General features: G+C 41.9%; 1 protein-coding gene across 3 annotated transcripts in view; it reads left to right on the plus strand.

Annotated features, from left to right (window-relative positions):
• Positions 1-297: 297 nt before the first annotated feature.
• The window catches only part of dscama (Down syndrome cell adhesion molecule a), a 109,826-nt gene continuing 94,016 nt past the window's right edge, over positions 298-16,107 (plus strand). For 2 of the 3 annotated variants that reach the window (XM_054754731.1, XM_054754732.1), the window contains exon 1: positions 360-1,605. In XM_054754731.1, coding sequence (XP_054610706.1) covers positions 1,563-1,605 — 43 coding nt within the window. In that variant the 5' untranslated portion in view covers positions 360-1,562. Of the gene's footprint in view, positions 1,606-16,107 lie in introns of all 3 variants that reach the window. The other variant, XM_054754733.1, reaches the window with a different exon arrangement.

The raw sequence follows: 16,107 nt of genomic DNA on the forward strand, positions 1-16,107 counted from the left end.
TTGAATATAAATTAAGGCAAGACCCAAATTGTTTTTCAGTTAATAAAACATATGAATAAATTGGACTAATAAGTATTTGAAAACAATTTGAAAACCTTTTCTAAACAAAGTGAATTATTTTCTTCTTTTTCATGTTAACCTCTTAATAGCATGTATTAACTTAACAAAGGAGTCAGTGCCTCACCAGCCATGAACCTCACAGCACAACACTGGTAAGATTTAACGCATTTTGTTTTACATTTTGTGAAAACCACTAAAATAATTTTCTGTTGACTTTCCAAGTATTTCCAGGGTTGTAGAAAGTCCTTGTCTGGTACAAATGCACTGGAAACCGATGATTCTTCCCCATGAACCCACGCAGGCAAAGTGTTTGACATGCAGGCCACCATTTGATGCCCCCTGGTGCTAAAGTGTGTGTGTTGTTGCTTTGTCAAGGTCAATTATTAAACGCCGGGGTGACGTTTTGGCAAAAATGCCCCTGGGCTCTCGCAAATTCCCCAGAAACGACATTAAAAGACACGATTTGATCGGTTCCAATTAAGACAATTCATCATTTTGCTCGTCAGACCGGCAGGTGAAGCCTCGTCTCCTCCTTTCTTCCACCTCCACCTCTCCCTCAAAGCCATCCTCCAGCCTGGTACGCAACAGCAGAAGCAGCAAATCATAGAAGATGTCCTCCTCATGTTAATGTCCACTAGTGTTCTTTCTTCAGTGGGACACCTTGATCACCCACTGGTGATAAAACAAAAGAGGATCCTGTGAGGCTCATCTGCTCATCCTCCACCCACCCCTGCGTGCACCTTTAAGGCGATGGGAGGAAGCAGCCGCAGAGAGGAAGGCGATGGTTTGGTTTATCCCGCACTTGTGTGAGGCAGGCCAGGTCGTAGTGCGCAGTTTGTGTGTGCGGGCTTCTGTGGAGGGAAGATGCGTGTGCTTGTTGCTCGCCGGATGGAGAGAGGTGGAGAAGACAGAATGACTTCCCAGCTCAGCTAACAATCATCGCCGTGCGCACTTTTACGCATATTTTGCCCCATCCTCCCGCGTTTACTCCTTTCACTGCGATTCCTTATTTTTTTTAAATAGGATTTTGAAGCCTTTTACGTTTTTCTTTCTTTTTTTGGGATTGCCGGATCAGCCACTTTCTTCTATGAGCCTCCACAGTCTGCGTCAGCGGAACCTCTCACCTGGACCGGGGCGCACAGAGCCGAGCTCCCTCATGTTCAAGGCCGGGCGGAGGTCCGACACGGGCGGACGGCAGCGCTGCTGAGGCCCCGCGTGGGTCCCCATCCGCTGGCACTTCCACGCAGTACTTGTGGATCTTCTCCAGAACACACACCGTCTCGCGCTGCAGCAACACACAAGCGAGCTGCAGGAAGAAGACCCGAACCTCCTCCTCTTCATCTTCTCCTCAGGATTGAGAGAGAAAGAGAGACATATATCTTCATGCGTCCACCTCGTTTGCTTGCAAATGACTTGTTGAAGAAATAAAAGGAATTGAAGAAGAAAGAGTGTGTGGAGAGAAGCAGAAAAAGCCTAAGCTTGGATATAGAAAGGAGCGGGGCATGTGGATATTGGCTCTTATCTTTTCCCAGTGCATCTTGAATGGTAGGTGTTTTTTTTAATTCTTTGCATGCTTACGCTTCAACTTTACCATCGCCTTTTATGCAATGATAGATTGTTTCCAGTCTATGTCCTTACAGTACAACATAAAGGGGTTCGTTCTGCCTTAACCTTCAAGTGTAACGTTTTCACATTTATGCATTGGGAAGCTTTCAGCTCCTTCCAGTGAAAAGAGAGGTATCATGCAGAAAAGAGACCTTTTAATGTAGAGCAATGAATGCATTGCAACATATGAGCTATACATTTTAATGTGTTTATATTGATTTTTTGCCCCCTCCCCTCCCGCAATGACATTTTAGTACATGCTAGGCCTTAGGAAAGTTCAATTAATTGGTTTCTGTGAAAGGATTCATTCATATTGTTAAATAAAAGTGCACCGGGCCTTGCTGTGTTTTTTGCTTATTTGTATACACATAGTGAGCATTCACTGTAGAACAATTATGGTGATGTGTTATTGTTAGTGGAGCATCAGTTCACCTGAGCTCCCATTTATTTCTCAGTTGAAACTTATTTGTTTCAAAGCTGTTAAGTTTTCCACACAGAAATACCAAGATGTATGTAAAAAAAAAAAAAATCCATATGTATTTCATTTAATTGTATGGTGAAGTGCATTAACGTGCACGCATTATGGCCTGTTTGTTTGGACGTCTTCGACAAAAAGGATTATAGGTTGGCTAGGTTTTTTTCTCTTGCATTGCACCCGCCATGTTAGAAGCACAGACATTTTGGATTGGGAGAAAAAATCCAAGACAAGCCCTTATCGCCCTTATCTAAGTGCACCATGCACAAAAAAATGAATTTGACAAAAGTGAAACCTGTCAATGAAATAGGATTGATAACCAGCGATTATGTTTTCAGTGGCTGAGGGCGAATGATTGTTTTTTTTTTTTTTTTAAATGGCGAATACATGAAGGGTGTGTGAGGAAGGGGGGGCAACGAGGCGGACAAGGGGTTCTGGGGTTGCGGGTGCAGTGGGATAGCCGCTTTAAAATAAAGTCAGGGCACTTAGAATGTGTTTTTCACATGGTAAGAACAAACAAGGCGGGCTAAATGGCGATGCATGGAGCACGTTGGAGGAAAACCATTTTGAGGGCATGCTGGAAGCAAATAGTTATTCTTAAATAAAAGGCTACGGTGCTCCCCAGGCTTCGTTTTGACTGCAGGCAAGGCCATTTCTAACAGAAATAGTCCACGTCAAGTCTGACGCCGTGCCTTCTGATGTCTGACCATCATGGATTTGTGTTGTTTTAGTCTCTGGTCTACGCACGAGCGTTGCAAAATGGCTGCTGCTACAGGCGTCTACATGGAAACTTTGAATGGCAGCAGCGGCACAGCTTCAATCACGGTGGACGCTGCGACGTTCACGTTGCTAAACTCATTCTGAAACAATCTTCTAGCTTGAGTCGTTGATTCAAATGATGCTTTCTGCAGCAGAGAGTGAACTTATGGTATTCCTGTGTTTGTGCTGTCGAGCTTAGCTTAGCTGAAAGCAGGCTGAATAAAAAGGGCCACGATCGTTGATATTAGACATTAGTATCATTTTCTTTTTCCCTCAGTAGTCTGAATTTGCAACCTCCATTTAGACTCATCTTAATATAGTCTTCTGTCCTTGTTTCTGGACAGGGAAAATAAAGGCTTTTCAGGCAGTGCTCTCGTGCAGGCTGCAGAGGTTGTCTCTATGGAGAGCTGCTTTAATGAGTGCTGCTGCAGTGTGGCTTTTGGGCAACATCGCATTGTGTTCAGGTGACCATGGGAATGCTTTGTGAAATGGGAGACATTTTATTGTGTTTGAAGAAAAACATTTAATGGAAACATCGCTTAGGTTTATTTTAAGCAGGTACCGACGTTTGCGTTGCCTTTTGGTGTGGTAGACATTTGAAATATTACAGTTTCTATCAGAGCAATGAAACGGTCATTTATACATATTACCTACTGGGGCCGTAATGGTACATGTAGTCGTTACCAGATTTTTAGGGAGAGAGCTTTTGGTTCGGTGCAGAGGCGTACTGATGTCTCACACGGTACACATTAAGTGAGCCAAGCCAGAGCTTGAAAACCCTCTCCCGTCGTTAAAGCCTCCTGTTTGGGAGAACTAATAAGACGAAAGCAGCAGAGTGGGAGTAAGTCTAAAGTAAGTCTCAAGTCTTTAATCTCGAGTCAAGTCTCAAGGAAAGACGTGCAAGTCCAAGTCAAGTCTCGAGTCAAGACAAGACAGTCCAAAGTCGTAGGCGTAAAATGTTCAAGTCCTTACAAGTCATAAGCACTATTTAGTGTCTCCCACACAAAATGTCATTTTAACAATGTAACAATTTATTACATTTGACAAATACAATGAATGCATTTTGAATCGTTTAATTTTGTTAAAATAAAATAACTGGCGACCAGTCATCTTATTTTGTCATCAGACAGCTGGGATAGGCTCAAGTACACCCACGACCCTCGTGAGGATAAGCGGAAAAAAGACATACAGTCATGGAAAACATGATGAGACCGCCCTTGTTTCTTCAGTTTATTGATCCATTTTAATGCCTGCTACAACTAAAGGTACATTTGTTTGGACAAATATGATGATAACAAGTATAGCTCGTAAGAGTTTCATTTAAGGTATCTAGCAACTTCCATGGTTTTCTTGATAATAACCAACATCATAAGTTCTTACATGAATAGCTGTAGCATTGCACTGCCAAAAACTGTAACTCTTATGAGCTATTTTTGTTGTCATGGTTATATTTGTCCAAACAAACCTTTAGTTGTATCAGGCATTAAAATGAGCAAGGGTGGTCTAATCATTTTTTCCATGACTGTAGCAGTCAGGATTTAGTCAGTGCACAGAAACGTAATCCACACATTTGTTGTTTGTTCTTAAATCTGATTGGACGTAAACAGATGCATTCAATTAGGAAGATTCAAACGGAAATATGCTGTCTTGCTGGAAATGTCCCAATAAGGATTCATAACAGATTCACTGAAAAGCTCAAATATTTTCAAGTCTGAGTCAATGCCCGAGTCATTGTGATATTGTCAAGTCGAGTCCAGAGTCATAGAAATTGTGACTTGAGTCTGACTTGAGTCCAAGTCGTGTGACTCGAGTCATACAAGCTGGAACTATTAATGCTGCACTTCAGGCAATAAGGAACTTTACTTTCCTAAAAAAAACAAAACACGAGGGGTGTAACAAATTCTTGTGTTCATATTCAGGTGGAATCGGCACACAGCTGTACCGAACCGAGAGCTCCGTACAGATTTCCCACTCTGTGCTATTTTTATTTTTTGCTTGATCATTTCATTTATTAGCAAATCACCCAACAGCAGATTTTAAAAATCATTAAAACTGTACCGAAAATGAACTGAAACCTGACTTTAATACCGCCGCACATAGCGAACCCGGAGGATGCCGTCCTGTTACACTCCTAAATCTAGTTCAAACTGTAGCACTTCTCTGCAGGACTAAAAAGAAACCTCGTAAGCTATAAGATATCATTTCATATTTTTAAAAAGTGTTTTTCATGTCATTTGTATTTTTTGGAAAATTACCTGCAGTTATTTATGTTTCATTTTAAAAATCATTACAGAAAAGCTAAGAAGTTTTATGTTATACATTTTCTTCCCTTCCCTGTACACAAAACGAACCTCAATGAAAAATAAAAGACCTTACCGTTACACCTGGTGCTAGCTATTGTGCAAATTTCATTTTGTAGTGGTGTGCCAGTTTGAGTTCACATTTGCAAGCTCATCTATGGAAGATTGGCTGCAAATCTACTGTGAGGTTTTATTTAGCGGCGCTTGAGTGTTTAAACTGCTGCTGAAAAGTGTCTATTAAGAGTTAAATCAAGTAGGTGGGACGTTTTCCAGGTATGAGGAATGAAATTGGGGCAATAGCCTAATGTTGTTTTTGCACAGCAGGGCCTTGGGGTGAAATCACGCTCAATTGGACACTAATAAGCTGTGTGAATATACGGTGATGCTCCTCCACTGGCTCCTTTGAGCTTCAGCTCAGGTTAGCGAGGGACTGTGGCGGAGAAGTGTCTTGTGTTGAGTTAGCCAACATTTTCAGACTTACTCGTACAAGATTACAATATTCATTTTGCATCACTTAAAGTTATTTAAGAAAATACACAAGCGATCATCTGAAGCGCTACCAACAGAGCATGCATACATTTTGAGCCTGCATATTCCAAGCTTTGTAAGTACATATTCTGAGGTCACATGAAAGGCGTTGGTGAGCATATCACTGGGGTTATGATCCAGGGCCACCAGCGAATAGCGAAAAACCGCAAGTAAAAAAAAAAAGTTGATTTCTGACACTCCGTTTCCCCTCCAAAAAACATGTTCTAGCTGGACATTAACATTCTTCACCGATTTCTGATCAACATTTGCAAAACAGATGGAATCGGGTGGGGCCTGGGTCTAAACCAAAAAGGCCGAATTTTTGTCCCAGTCCACCCCCGCCTGCTCGTGAAGATATGTTGAACCCTGATAATGACTCCCAGTGGGACCTGCATTGTTCCAGGACGCTGGTCGAACTCAGTTTTGCCCATCGGAAATAAAAAAGGAAGGTCAAATTGGCACCTTTGTAGAACATTTATTTCAGGAATGTTTTAAGTGTCATTAGAACATTATCAATCTATGAAAAAGTATCTATAAAAGTATAAAGATAAGTTGTCATTGTTGATATTGACATGTAAAAACAATAAACCGCCACAAATAGATTTGGTGCTGCCGGTCGCCATGTAACACATGATGACTGTTTGTGAAGGCAGCTTGTCGTTACAACAATGTACAGTAGATGGCAGCGTAACGCTGCTTCGTAACACACCTCATACGCACCTGGTCTGCCAGAGAATAAGAAAACGTAGCAGGAGGGTAGCGTGTTGAGAATGTCTTTTACAATAAAGCAACTAGCGATATTTTCTAGGTCTTATTGGACACTTTTGGAAGCTTTAACAGGAAAGCACAAACCCCATAAAGATTGCATGCACATGCGTCTTGGCCGATTATGCAAATTAGACGATAACATCATCAGCCTGGTGATAAAATAAAGCTTTTAGTTTATTAACGAAATTCCCAATAATGAACGTGTACAGTATGTATGACTGACATGTCATTCTAAAGCAGGGGTCACCAACACAGTGCCCGCGGGCACCAGGTAGCCCCCCACGACCACATGAGGTGCCCGCAAGCCTGCTTTTCATTCAGGTTTTCAGTTAATAATGTGAGAACACTAGAAAGAAATGTATTCTGAAACATAAAATGTGAGTTGTGGATACCAGCATTTTGTGAATGTTTTGGTAAAACAAGCACATTTGATTTGTTTGGATTGAAATAAGGTATGAAAATCATTTCTACAAAAATGAGTAGCTCGTGGCCATTTTCATTTTCTAAAAGTAGCTCTCGCAAGAAAAAACGTTGGCGACCCCTGTTCTGAAGCTGACGGCCAACTGAAACGAGATTCTGCTTCCTAATTTCCAAAATGGCCAATAGGTTTACCAGAAATTCACCCAGAAGAAGTCACGGGAAGAAATGTCTACTTTGTTTACTAAGTAGTAAGATGCAATGCAGTTTGTCACATCCACACAAATATATTTGCAATCACACCCCCCTGACACTGTCACTAATAACAATCTAGACTCAAATAACGTCAAACACACGGAGAATTCCTGAATGTCACTGCGGCTACACTGTCTTGGCGTAGTGGCGCTGTTTTTAACCCAATTATCTCCAGACAAAACGGCGTTACATAGAGGTCACATTAGTGCCAGTGGAAAGCGAGGTCTGTGCAGTGTCTTTTGGTGCATCTGTCACGTTACATACAGTTAGGACGGGCTGACAGAGTCACAGCAACAAGCCTGCTCCTCAGTCACCCATTAACGTCAACACACCAGTCAACACGATGTAGGCCACTGGGAAGGGAATGTTTTGTCACAATGTCCTGATTGACCCAAGTGAGTTTATTTTGCCGTGCTGTGCTAACTGTTCCATTAAATATGATGGACTTTCAGGGGTGCGTCAGGCTGCAATGTGGTTTGCGTGTTTTCGAAATTGTGATTATTAGCATTATATTTGATGTATTGGCTGGGCCGTATAATGAGGCATGTGCTTTTTTATTTATAACACAATCTGCATTCTTTCTGGACTAGATGCCGCTTGACTTTGTAAGCTGATATTTGATACTTTAGCATTTATTAAATCATCACATGACATATTGTTTTCCTGGACTTATCACTGATCACACCTGGATTTGCCATCCGATGTCAGGATTTTGCTGTTTCTACAGTGTGTGTGTGTGTGTGTGTATGTTGTGGTTTTGCTTGGCTGTCAGGAGTAGACACAAAAGCATATGCTAATGGGTGCACATTGAACTGTTAAAGATTCCATTTAACCCCAACTGCAATGCTTAAGGAGATGATGGTGTGTAGTGAGGCAGAAAGTGGAGGAAGAGCGGGGGAAGAAGGCTTATACGGAGTCAGCTTGTGTTATGCTTCCAGATTCATATCAATTCATTCTGGTTCACCATGCAGAAACAGCGCTATTTTAGGCATCGCGGGCACTGGTGAAGCCTGGCCAATATTTTGTCCGGCAAGAGTCAAGTTCACACTTACATGCATGCATGAGTTCCCTTGGTGTTGAGGAGATAAGCTGTTTTTTCCCCAGCTGGCTGGATTATGTTCCAACAATACTGCTTACGGTGGTGATAATGAGTGCGACAGCAGGGTTTGTAAAATGTAAGGCAAACATGAACATAAACGTCATGTGGTCGAGGCATATGATTGAGAACAGTGTTTCCCCCACCATCGCCACCATTATGTTGTGAACAGCAGAAGTAATTCAAGGATACCTTTCGTATTGAACAGGTTAAAACATTGCGGCGTTTCCCTTACATTCATTTATTTGTAGAAGCCCACCACAAATACCGGAATTTCCGGACTACGCCGGTACATAAGCCGCACACACTGAATTTAAAGAGAAATAATATTTCTACATATATGGGCCGCACCAGTCAATAAGCCGCAGGTGTCCACATCATAACATGACATATTTAGTACGCAGAAAGATTTTTTTATACTTTTGATTATTAAATGCTTTTTTTTTTCCAAAAACTATTCATTTTGTCTTCTTCAGCATCACAATTGAACAGCCTCATAATTCCTTCGTCACACACCGTGTCAGTCTTTCTCTCTCTTTCCTTGTTGCTCTCTGTGCCACTTGCGTCTCAAGGCAAATTTTGCTTGAGCTGTCCTCTTCATGACATACAGTAGTAATCCAGACTTTCGAAACCCGTCGGTGATAGTGGATTTTTTGACACATTATAAATAATAGCACACGATAAACCTTGCAATCCTACCTCCACTCAGTGTTCCCAACGTCACCCGCCAGCGCCAACGATGGGAGGTGAGATTGTTTTCAACATCTGTTGCGGTCCAAGCATTCCAAACAGAAGCTGGAGTAATGATAATAACTTGATCAAGCTTACTTACGATTTGTCAGATTAAAAAACGATCACTGGATAAGACGTGATATTAGATGTACAATGACATGTACATTATCTTTAAAATCAGCGCACACTTACATGGAGCCCTTTTTAAATCGCCCGTGCGTGTTATAAGGCTCTACCGCTGGACCTGCAGGTCAATAACTTCATGTTCTATTGTTAAATAAGGTTTAAAAGCATGAGATAATGTCACACATTTCTTATGACACAAACCAAAAACTGACATTATTGAAAATCTACACTCTGGCCGCAGTTGCTTCGTGGCCAATTATGCAAATTAGACGATGGCGTTCACTTTTACATCTCATCACACAGCTATGGTGCACAATTTCAACGCTTGATAAAAAAAACATGAGCAGTGAAATATAAAGTCATAAACGTAAAAAATGTGGGCATTTTTAACAATGGTACATTTGACCTGTTTTAGCATGGATTTATAAAAAATGCCATTTTTTGTTTACCAATAATCTACTCATTTTCAGGTTGGCAAAAATGCTGAATCGCGACTGTGGCGGGATCCACTGTACTGTTAAACAGTGTGGCCCATATTTGCAAAAATGCAATTAAAGTATTTTGTTTTTATTTTTCAGGTTTCAATATTTACTTTTGTGAAGTGTGCATCCTAGAAGTAGCATTTTGTCTCCATGTGGCTCACGCTGCGATCTGTTCAGAAGACCGAACCAAATCACGCTGATTAGTATTCACAATCTGTCTCTGTTTTATGGCCTGAAACGTGTTACATTTTCAAACATTCTGGCAAATGTTTCATTTAAGTATTGCTCACCCCCGAGCTCCATTCTGCTTCAGTCGCCGCTCTATCAGGCCGAGCCCAGAAGTGATTATGCTAATTGCTGTTTGATCAGATGATTAAATTATAATTTGATTAATCCAGGGCACTAAGCGCTCTGAATACGTTGATGTGTGTTTTGCCTGGCGGTGTTTGCTGAGCCCTCAGCCAGCTGTCTGAGACACCGTCCAGAGGCCAAACGCCAAAAAGAGAAAAGATGCATCCAAGGTTGCAGTTGGAGACGACATGCATGAATGACACTCTGATTTTGGATGTACTGTGAACCCCCCCCCACGTTAATAAAGAGCTGCACATGCTTGTGTGCAGACTGAGTGTAGCGCTAATGCAGAGCCTTGCCTTTTTATTAGCCCTTGCTTGTTTCTGCTATTCCCAGTTGACCGAGTGTTTCCATCAGGGTGATTTATAATTGTGCTGCATAGACAGCTAGCTGTAAAACCTGCGGCACCCACCTCCAACCTGCAACATACCGTACATCACCAAAACAAACACGTGTGATTGAAATATTACCGTTTGTTTCGGATTAGTTGATTTATTTATGTATTTTAGTATTTTAATTATGATACTGTTTTGGAAAGTTATGTTGTAAGATTGAGCTCTAGGACCCTCCCCTTCTCTCTTCAATCACCATTGTTCACTCGGGACACAATCCAGGATTAAGGCCTAAATATGCCCCACACGGTTATTAAACACATTTGAAGTCTAAAATGTATAGCGAGGGCACTAGAAATGAATAGGACTGTCAACTCTGCATCCACTTCCAGTTTTGGCTGCCATGATGGTGAGCAGATTCCAGAAACATTGCATTGTAAACAATTGAATTGCTCTAACAGACGGTCCAAAAGACCAGATTTGTCATTTTTCAAGTTCCTCAAAAACAACATCATAAACATGTTGTAGATTTATACCACTGGTTGTTGTAAATAAACAGGGCTGTGGACGAGACTCAAAGTGTCCCACACAAATTGGCTTTTAGCTTTTAGCTAATTTGTTTCTCTGGGTGATTAGTCGAATTAATGACAAGTCAGTGATGGTGATGATTTAGGTTATAGTCTATCAAAAGTATTAACAATGTCATTCCTGAAACAAATGTTGCGTTGCGTAAATACTTCCAGTTAATTATCCATATAAGTATTATTATTTAGTATGTTGATTGTTATTGTTATTGACGTATATGTGTAGGTCATATTTCTGCAGTATAATGCATTTTTACACATTTATATATACATATATACATATATAGATATATTCATTGTGTTCAGTAAATAACATTCATTCATCTCATCAAAGTGTATGCACAGCGTATAACACTCAGAGATAGTGAATACATTGTACACTGTTGTGCGCCGAGCCTTGCCCACCTTCTCTTGCTCACCATCATGGCTGACTTTCTGCTCCATGGCGTCCTGCGCTCTGTTGCATTCATTTGACAGTCCTTTTCATTTAGCGTCTTCGATGATGACTGCAGGTTTGAATTATCTCACAACAGGCACAATAATAAAAACACCCATGCAAAGCAGAAAGTCAACTCAGAACCCCCAACGTCGTTTCCTGTCCGCCTGCCTTTCAGGTCCCGGAGTGAACACATTCATATTTAGAAGGACGTAAAGAGGTTTTCTATGCGCTCTCGACTCTAATTCCGAAAGACCTTGGTTCGAGAGGCGGGGCACACCCTGGGCTGGTCGCCAGCCAATCGCAGGCACATATAGACAAACTATATGTGCACTCTCACATTCATTCATACCTTTGGACAATTTAGAGTCTCCAGTTAACCTAACAGGCATGTTTTTGGAATGTGGGAGGAAACGGGAGTACCCGGAGAAAACGCACGGGTAGAACATGCAATCTCCACACAGAGATGCCCAACGGCGATTCGAACCCAGAGCTTCCTGATCTCCTGACTGTGTTGCCAACATGCTAACCACTAGGCCACCGTGCGGCGTGATTTACACGTGCATGAATGTATTGTTGAGTTAGCAAACGTGCCGTGTTTTTGACTTGATGGATTATTTTCAGTTATAAGAAGGAGTTTAACAGTAGATTTAGTTTTTATTGGCCAATTGTGCGATTCTGATAATGCAGAAATCATAGGACCCAACCTTTTTTTTTTCTTCCTTCTTTCGTTGAGAATAATAATAATAATAATAATAATAATAATAATAATAATAATAATAATAAAACACAGTGATTTATTGAAAACGTAAGCACATGGCCCTGAACATGGTGTGTGTGTGTACACGTTAAAAAAAAAAAATCATCCCCGAGCATCGCAATCTCAATTTTAAGCAAGAAAATCGTACTTAACATTTTTTGCAGAATGTTACAGCTACAGTGTAGGAGTGCTGGGAAACTCGATTCCTTTTACTCTTATGAGTCACTCACTGAGGTGAATTGGATACTCGATTTATTCGAGTCACTTGTCACAGACCGCGAGTTAACTGAGACGAGTACCCGTGAGCTCCGATTGAGTAAAAAACTTGGGAGATCTGAATGATCCTGGCCCGTCTCTCGTGTGTAGTATTACTGGACATATGCTGTGTCACCTAGGAAGGTTAATGGTGCACTATGAATATCTCATATGATTTGTTTATGCTTCTGTGCCTTTGTATACAATATCCTCTTCATTCCTTTTATTTCTCTCTACCCTTTCCTCTGTCCCAGTTGATTTGCAGTATTTGTCCCCTTCCCCATTGATGATGTAAGTCATTATAAAGTCCCCTGTACGTGGGAACTCTCTGGTCTCTCGTCGCCGCTTATGCAGATGAAATGCATCAACTAGCCCACTTCACGGTAGCGCTTGTCTGGCCCTCCAGAGAGTTGACATCAGAGGAGACTATCATTGGTTTTACATAGCATCTGCATGGCACAGAGCGCACCGCTCAACAATTATTCATGAGTGCAAATTGGGAGTCTCTGATTTGGGAGTGAGGGGAACCCTGTTCTGTGATCTGTACATCTCCACTCGGCGCTCTTGGCTTCACCATGTAGCGTGTAAGGCCTTAGGGCAGGAGAGTGGAGGGGGTGGAGGTTGCGCGGACCATCAGAATGGGGGTGGATGCTTACTCACTGTCATCATGAGGCCGCCCTGCCCTCCACCCTCTCTACCACCCCCCTTTTCCACTCCCCCAGCCCCCATTCTGCCCTCCCTTGGCGGTATCGGCCTTAATTACCTGCACTGGCTGCCATAACCTGTCAGTATGGCTCAGTGCTAGTTTCCCGCAGTGAAGTAGCCCTAATGTCTTGATGGCTGTAGCACCACGGAGATCTCTGACCCGCTCAGGTCCACACCGTGGCTGACAGCCAGCTGAGCACCGACGTTTAATTGCATTCAAGCCATGAGGAGACATTGTGACAATGCAGTGTCATAAAATCATTAGGCAAACGTTGATATTTTACGATTCATCCCGAAATAAAGCAAATGTATTGTCCTGGCTATTCAAGCAGCATATTCTGATGGATGTGGTTTTGTTGTGGTAATCACAGGCCCAGCAAAAAGCCCACAACACATCAGTCTGCTAATGCAAGTCCCTATTTATGTTGTGTGCTGGTGGGGCTGTATTGATCGGACATTTACTTAAATAAATTGCCTGGGTAATTTGGAAGCAGCTGCTAACATTATCAGAGTGAAGGTTTGCAGGATTTACTTGCTGGGAAAATATGGTTTGTTTATGCTTTTTGGATTTTGTGCTTTTACATTTACAACCAGTATTAACTGAAATGTGTTTGCATGTTCTACCCATGTTTGTATGATACAGTACAGTGCAATCTCAGCTAGCGTACGACCTGGTTCGTGTATAATTTGGTTTATGTAGAAAACATGTTGCCTTGGTTCGTGTACATTTCTCCGTAATCTTGTGTTATTAATACACTGAATGGGTGCAGCTGTGTTCGTAACGTACGTTTTTCATATACAGTCGTCCCTCGCTGTATCGCGGTTTAAACATCGCACTCTCACTCTAGCACGCTTTTTCAAAAATGAATTAATAAATGCTTGCTGTTTTGTGGTTGAATAAAGTTGCCTGTGTTTAGCTGAGTGTTAGCAGCAGAGTCTTTGGTGAGCAGTGTGGAGCGTGCGAGTGACTAGTGTAAGTTGTGGTCGACAGCAGCTCCTGTGTGAATGTTCACTGGATATGTGTTCTCTGCTTGGGTGTCAGTAACGTTACATTGATGAGACAGTCGCCACCGCAGGAAGTACGTTGTCAATGCTAACATGTGAGTCTACGTTATGTCTTATTTATGTCTGAGATGTTTTATTTTCTATTATTAGGTCTGCTATAAAAGTGACTATAGGTGTGTTTTTTCATGTCTGGAGGGCTCTAATGCTTAAACAAAGTATTCAGAAGGGGTGTAAATGTGTGTTGTTTGTCTACATGGGATAGCTTGGAGTAGGCTTTTTTTGGATGGCTTTTTTTTTCTGTCAACAGATTTGCAGCATTTCTGTGTCTGCTTGTGATATTCCGGAGTGGTGTCAGACAAAAGCAATCATGTCACGAGTTGCATTGACTCTGCCTGCCGACCAAGGACACGTCAGCCTCCGTGTTCGTGGGCTCCACGACATTAACGCTCATCCACCCCTCCCCCCCCTGCACCCTTATGACACGCCCGCGTGCATTCTCCTTGACCGACCGTGTGTCTGGCGCCCTTGAGCTCCACATGCAGTTGCAGGAGCGACACAATGGGCGGACTGCTGTGGAAGTCACCTACAATGCACTGGGGGTCTTCAGCGAGGCCCACCACCAATAGGGGCTGACATGTGGGACTTAGACGAGCATTAGTTCATACGGTATGAAGGGATCGGTACTTTCAAACCACACATCCCTTCCTGTGCGCCCCAGTTTGAACCGGCTGAGATGAAAAACACAGAAAAAGAGTCTATTTGCTATACAGTGGGGGAAACAATGATTCCATCCACATTCAGTTATTCAAGTTCACCTCTTGAGAAGTCATTTAGCTCAATCTAATTCAAGTGCATTTATAACATTTATTTACTGTATGTTTTTCTGGATTTGTTATTGAAGTGTTATTCTTATTGAAGTGAGTGTGAATGGTTGTTTGTCCATATGTGCCCTGCGATTGGCTGGCGACCAGTCCAGGGTGTACCCCGCCTCTCGCCCAAAGTCAGCTGGGAAAGGCTCCAGCATATCCCCGCGACCTCGTGAGGACACGTGGCATAGAAAATGAATTAGTGTTATTAGTAGTGAGCCTGTTGTGCGTTAATTCAAACCTGCAATAAAAGCCTGTTGTTCTGGTGATTAAGTTAAATTATATGAATGCCTTATATTTGCATTTTAGTTAATTTACCCATTTTTATGCTTCAAAATTTGGACTGAATATACCTAAAATTTGCTTAAATACACATATTTTTACTAATACGCTGTAATCATCCACGAAACAGCATGACTTATTAGTTAATATATTTTTGAGTGTAACTTTAGTACCACTCATCGTCTTCAGGGTCACAGGGGTGAGCTGGAGCCTATCCCAGCTCACTTTGGGTGAGAGGTGGGGTACGCCCTGGCCTGTTCACCAACCAATCACACTTCACCATGCGGCCTAATAGATAAAAACTATTTCAGTTCTGATTTTGTATCAGTATTACAAGAATTTCACATGCACACTCGTCCCTTTAATATGTTGCTTCTGTCACTTGCACTTTTGCATGTGTTATATCTAATGACTTCACACAAGCTGTTAACGAGATGACTTTTTAACGGCGTTGTACTCAAACACACTTGATGGCAGCCAACAGACGCCCCCACAGCGTCTGCTCATCTTGCAAGCAGGAATTGGATTGGTTTGCTTTGTGCTACTTGTTCACTGAACGTTCAAAGAAACATAATTCATACAACATTCCTCTTCATGTGACTTTATGAAGCTAACTTGACGAGCGTCTGGTCTGGGGTGGGGAATATTTTTGACTTGCGGGCCACAAATCTGTCCATCTATCTGTCTGTCTGTCTGTCTGTCTGTCTATCTATCTGTATCTGTCTATCTGTCTTTCTGTCTATCTATCTGTCTATCTGTCTGTCTGTCTATCTATCTGTCTATCTGTCTATCTATCTATCTGTCTATCTATCTGTCTATCTATCTGTCTGTCTGTCTATCTATCTGTCTATCTGTCTATCTATTTGTCTATCTTTCTATCTGTCTATCTGTCTGTCTGTCTATCTATCTGTATATCTGTCTATCTGTC

The sequence above is a fragment of the Dunckerocampus dactyliophorus genome, chromosome 16, assembly GCF_027744805.1.
Source record: "Dunckerocampus dactyliophorus isolate RoL2022-P2 chromosome 16, RoL_Ddac_1.1, whole genome shotgun sequence".
Classification (NCBI taxonomy): domain Eukaryota; kingdom Metazoa; phylum Chordata; class Actinopteri; order Syngnathiformes; family Syngnathidae; genus Dunckerocampus; species Dunckerocampus dactyliophorus.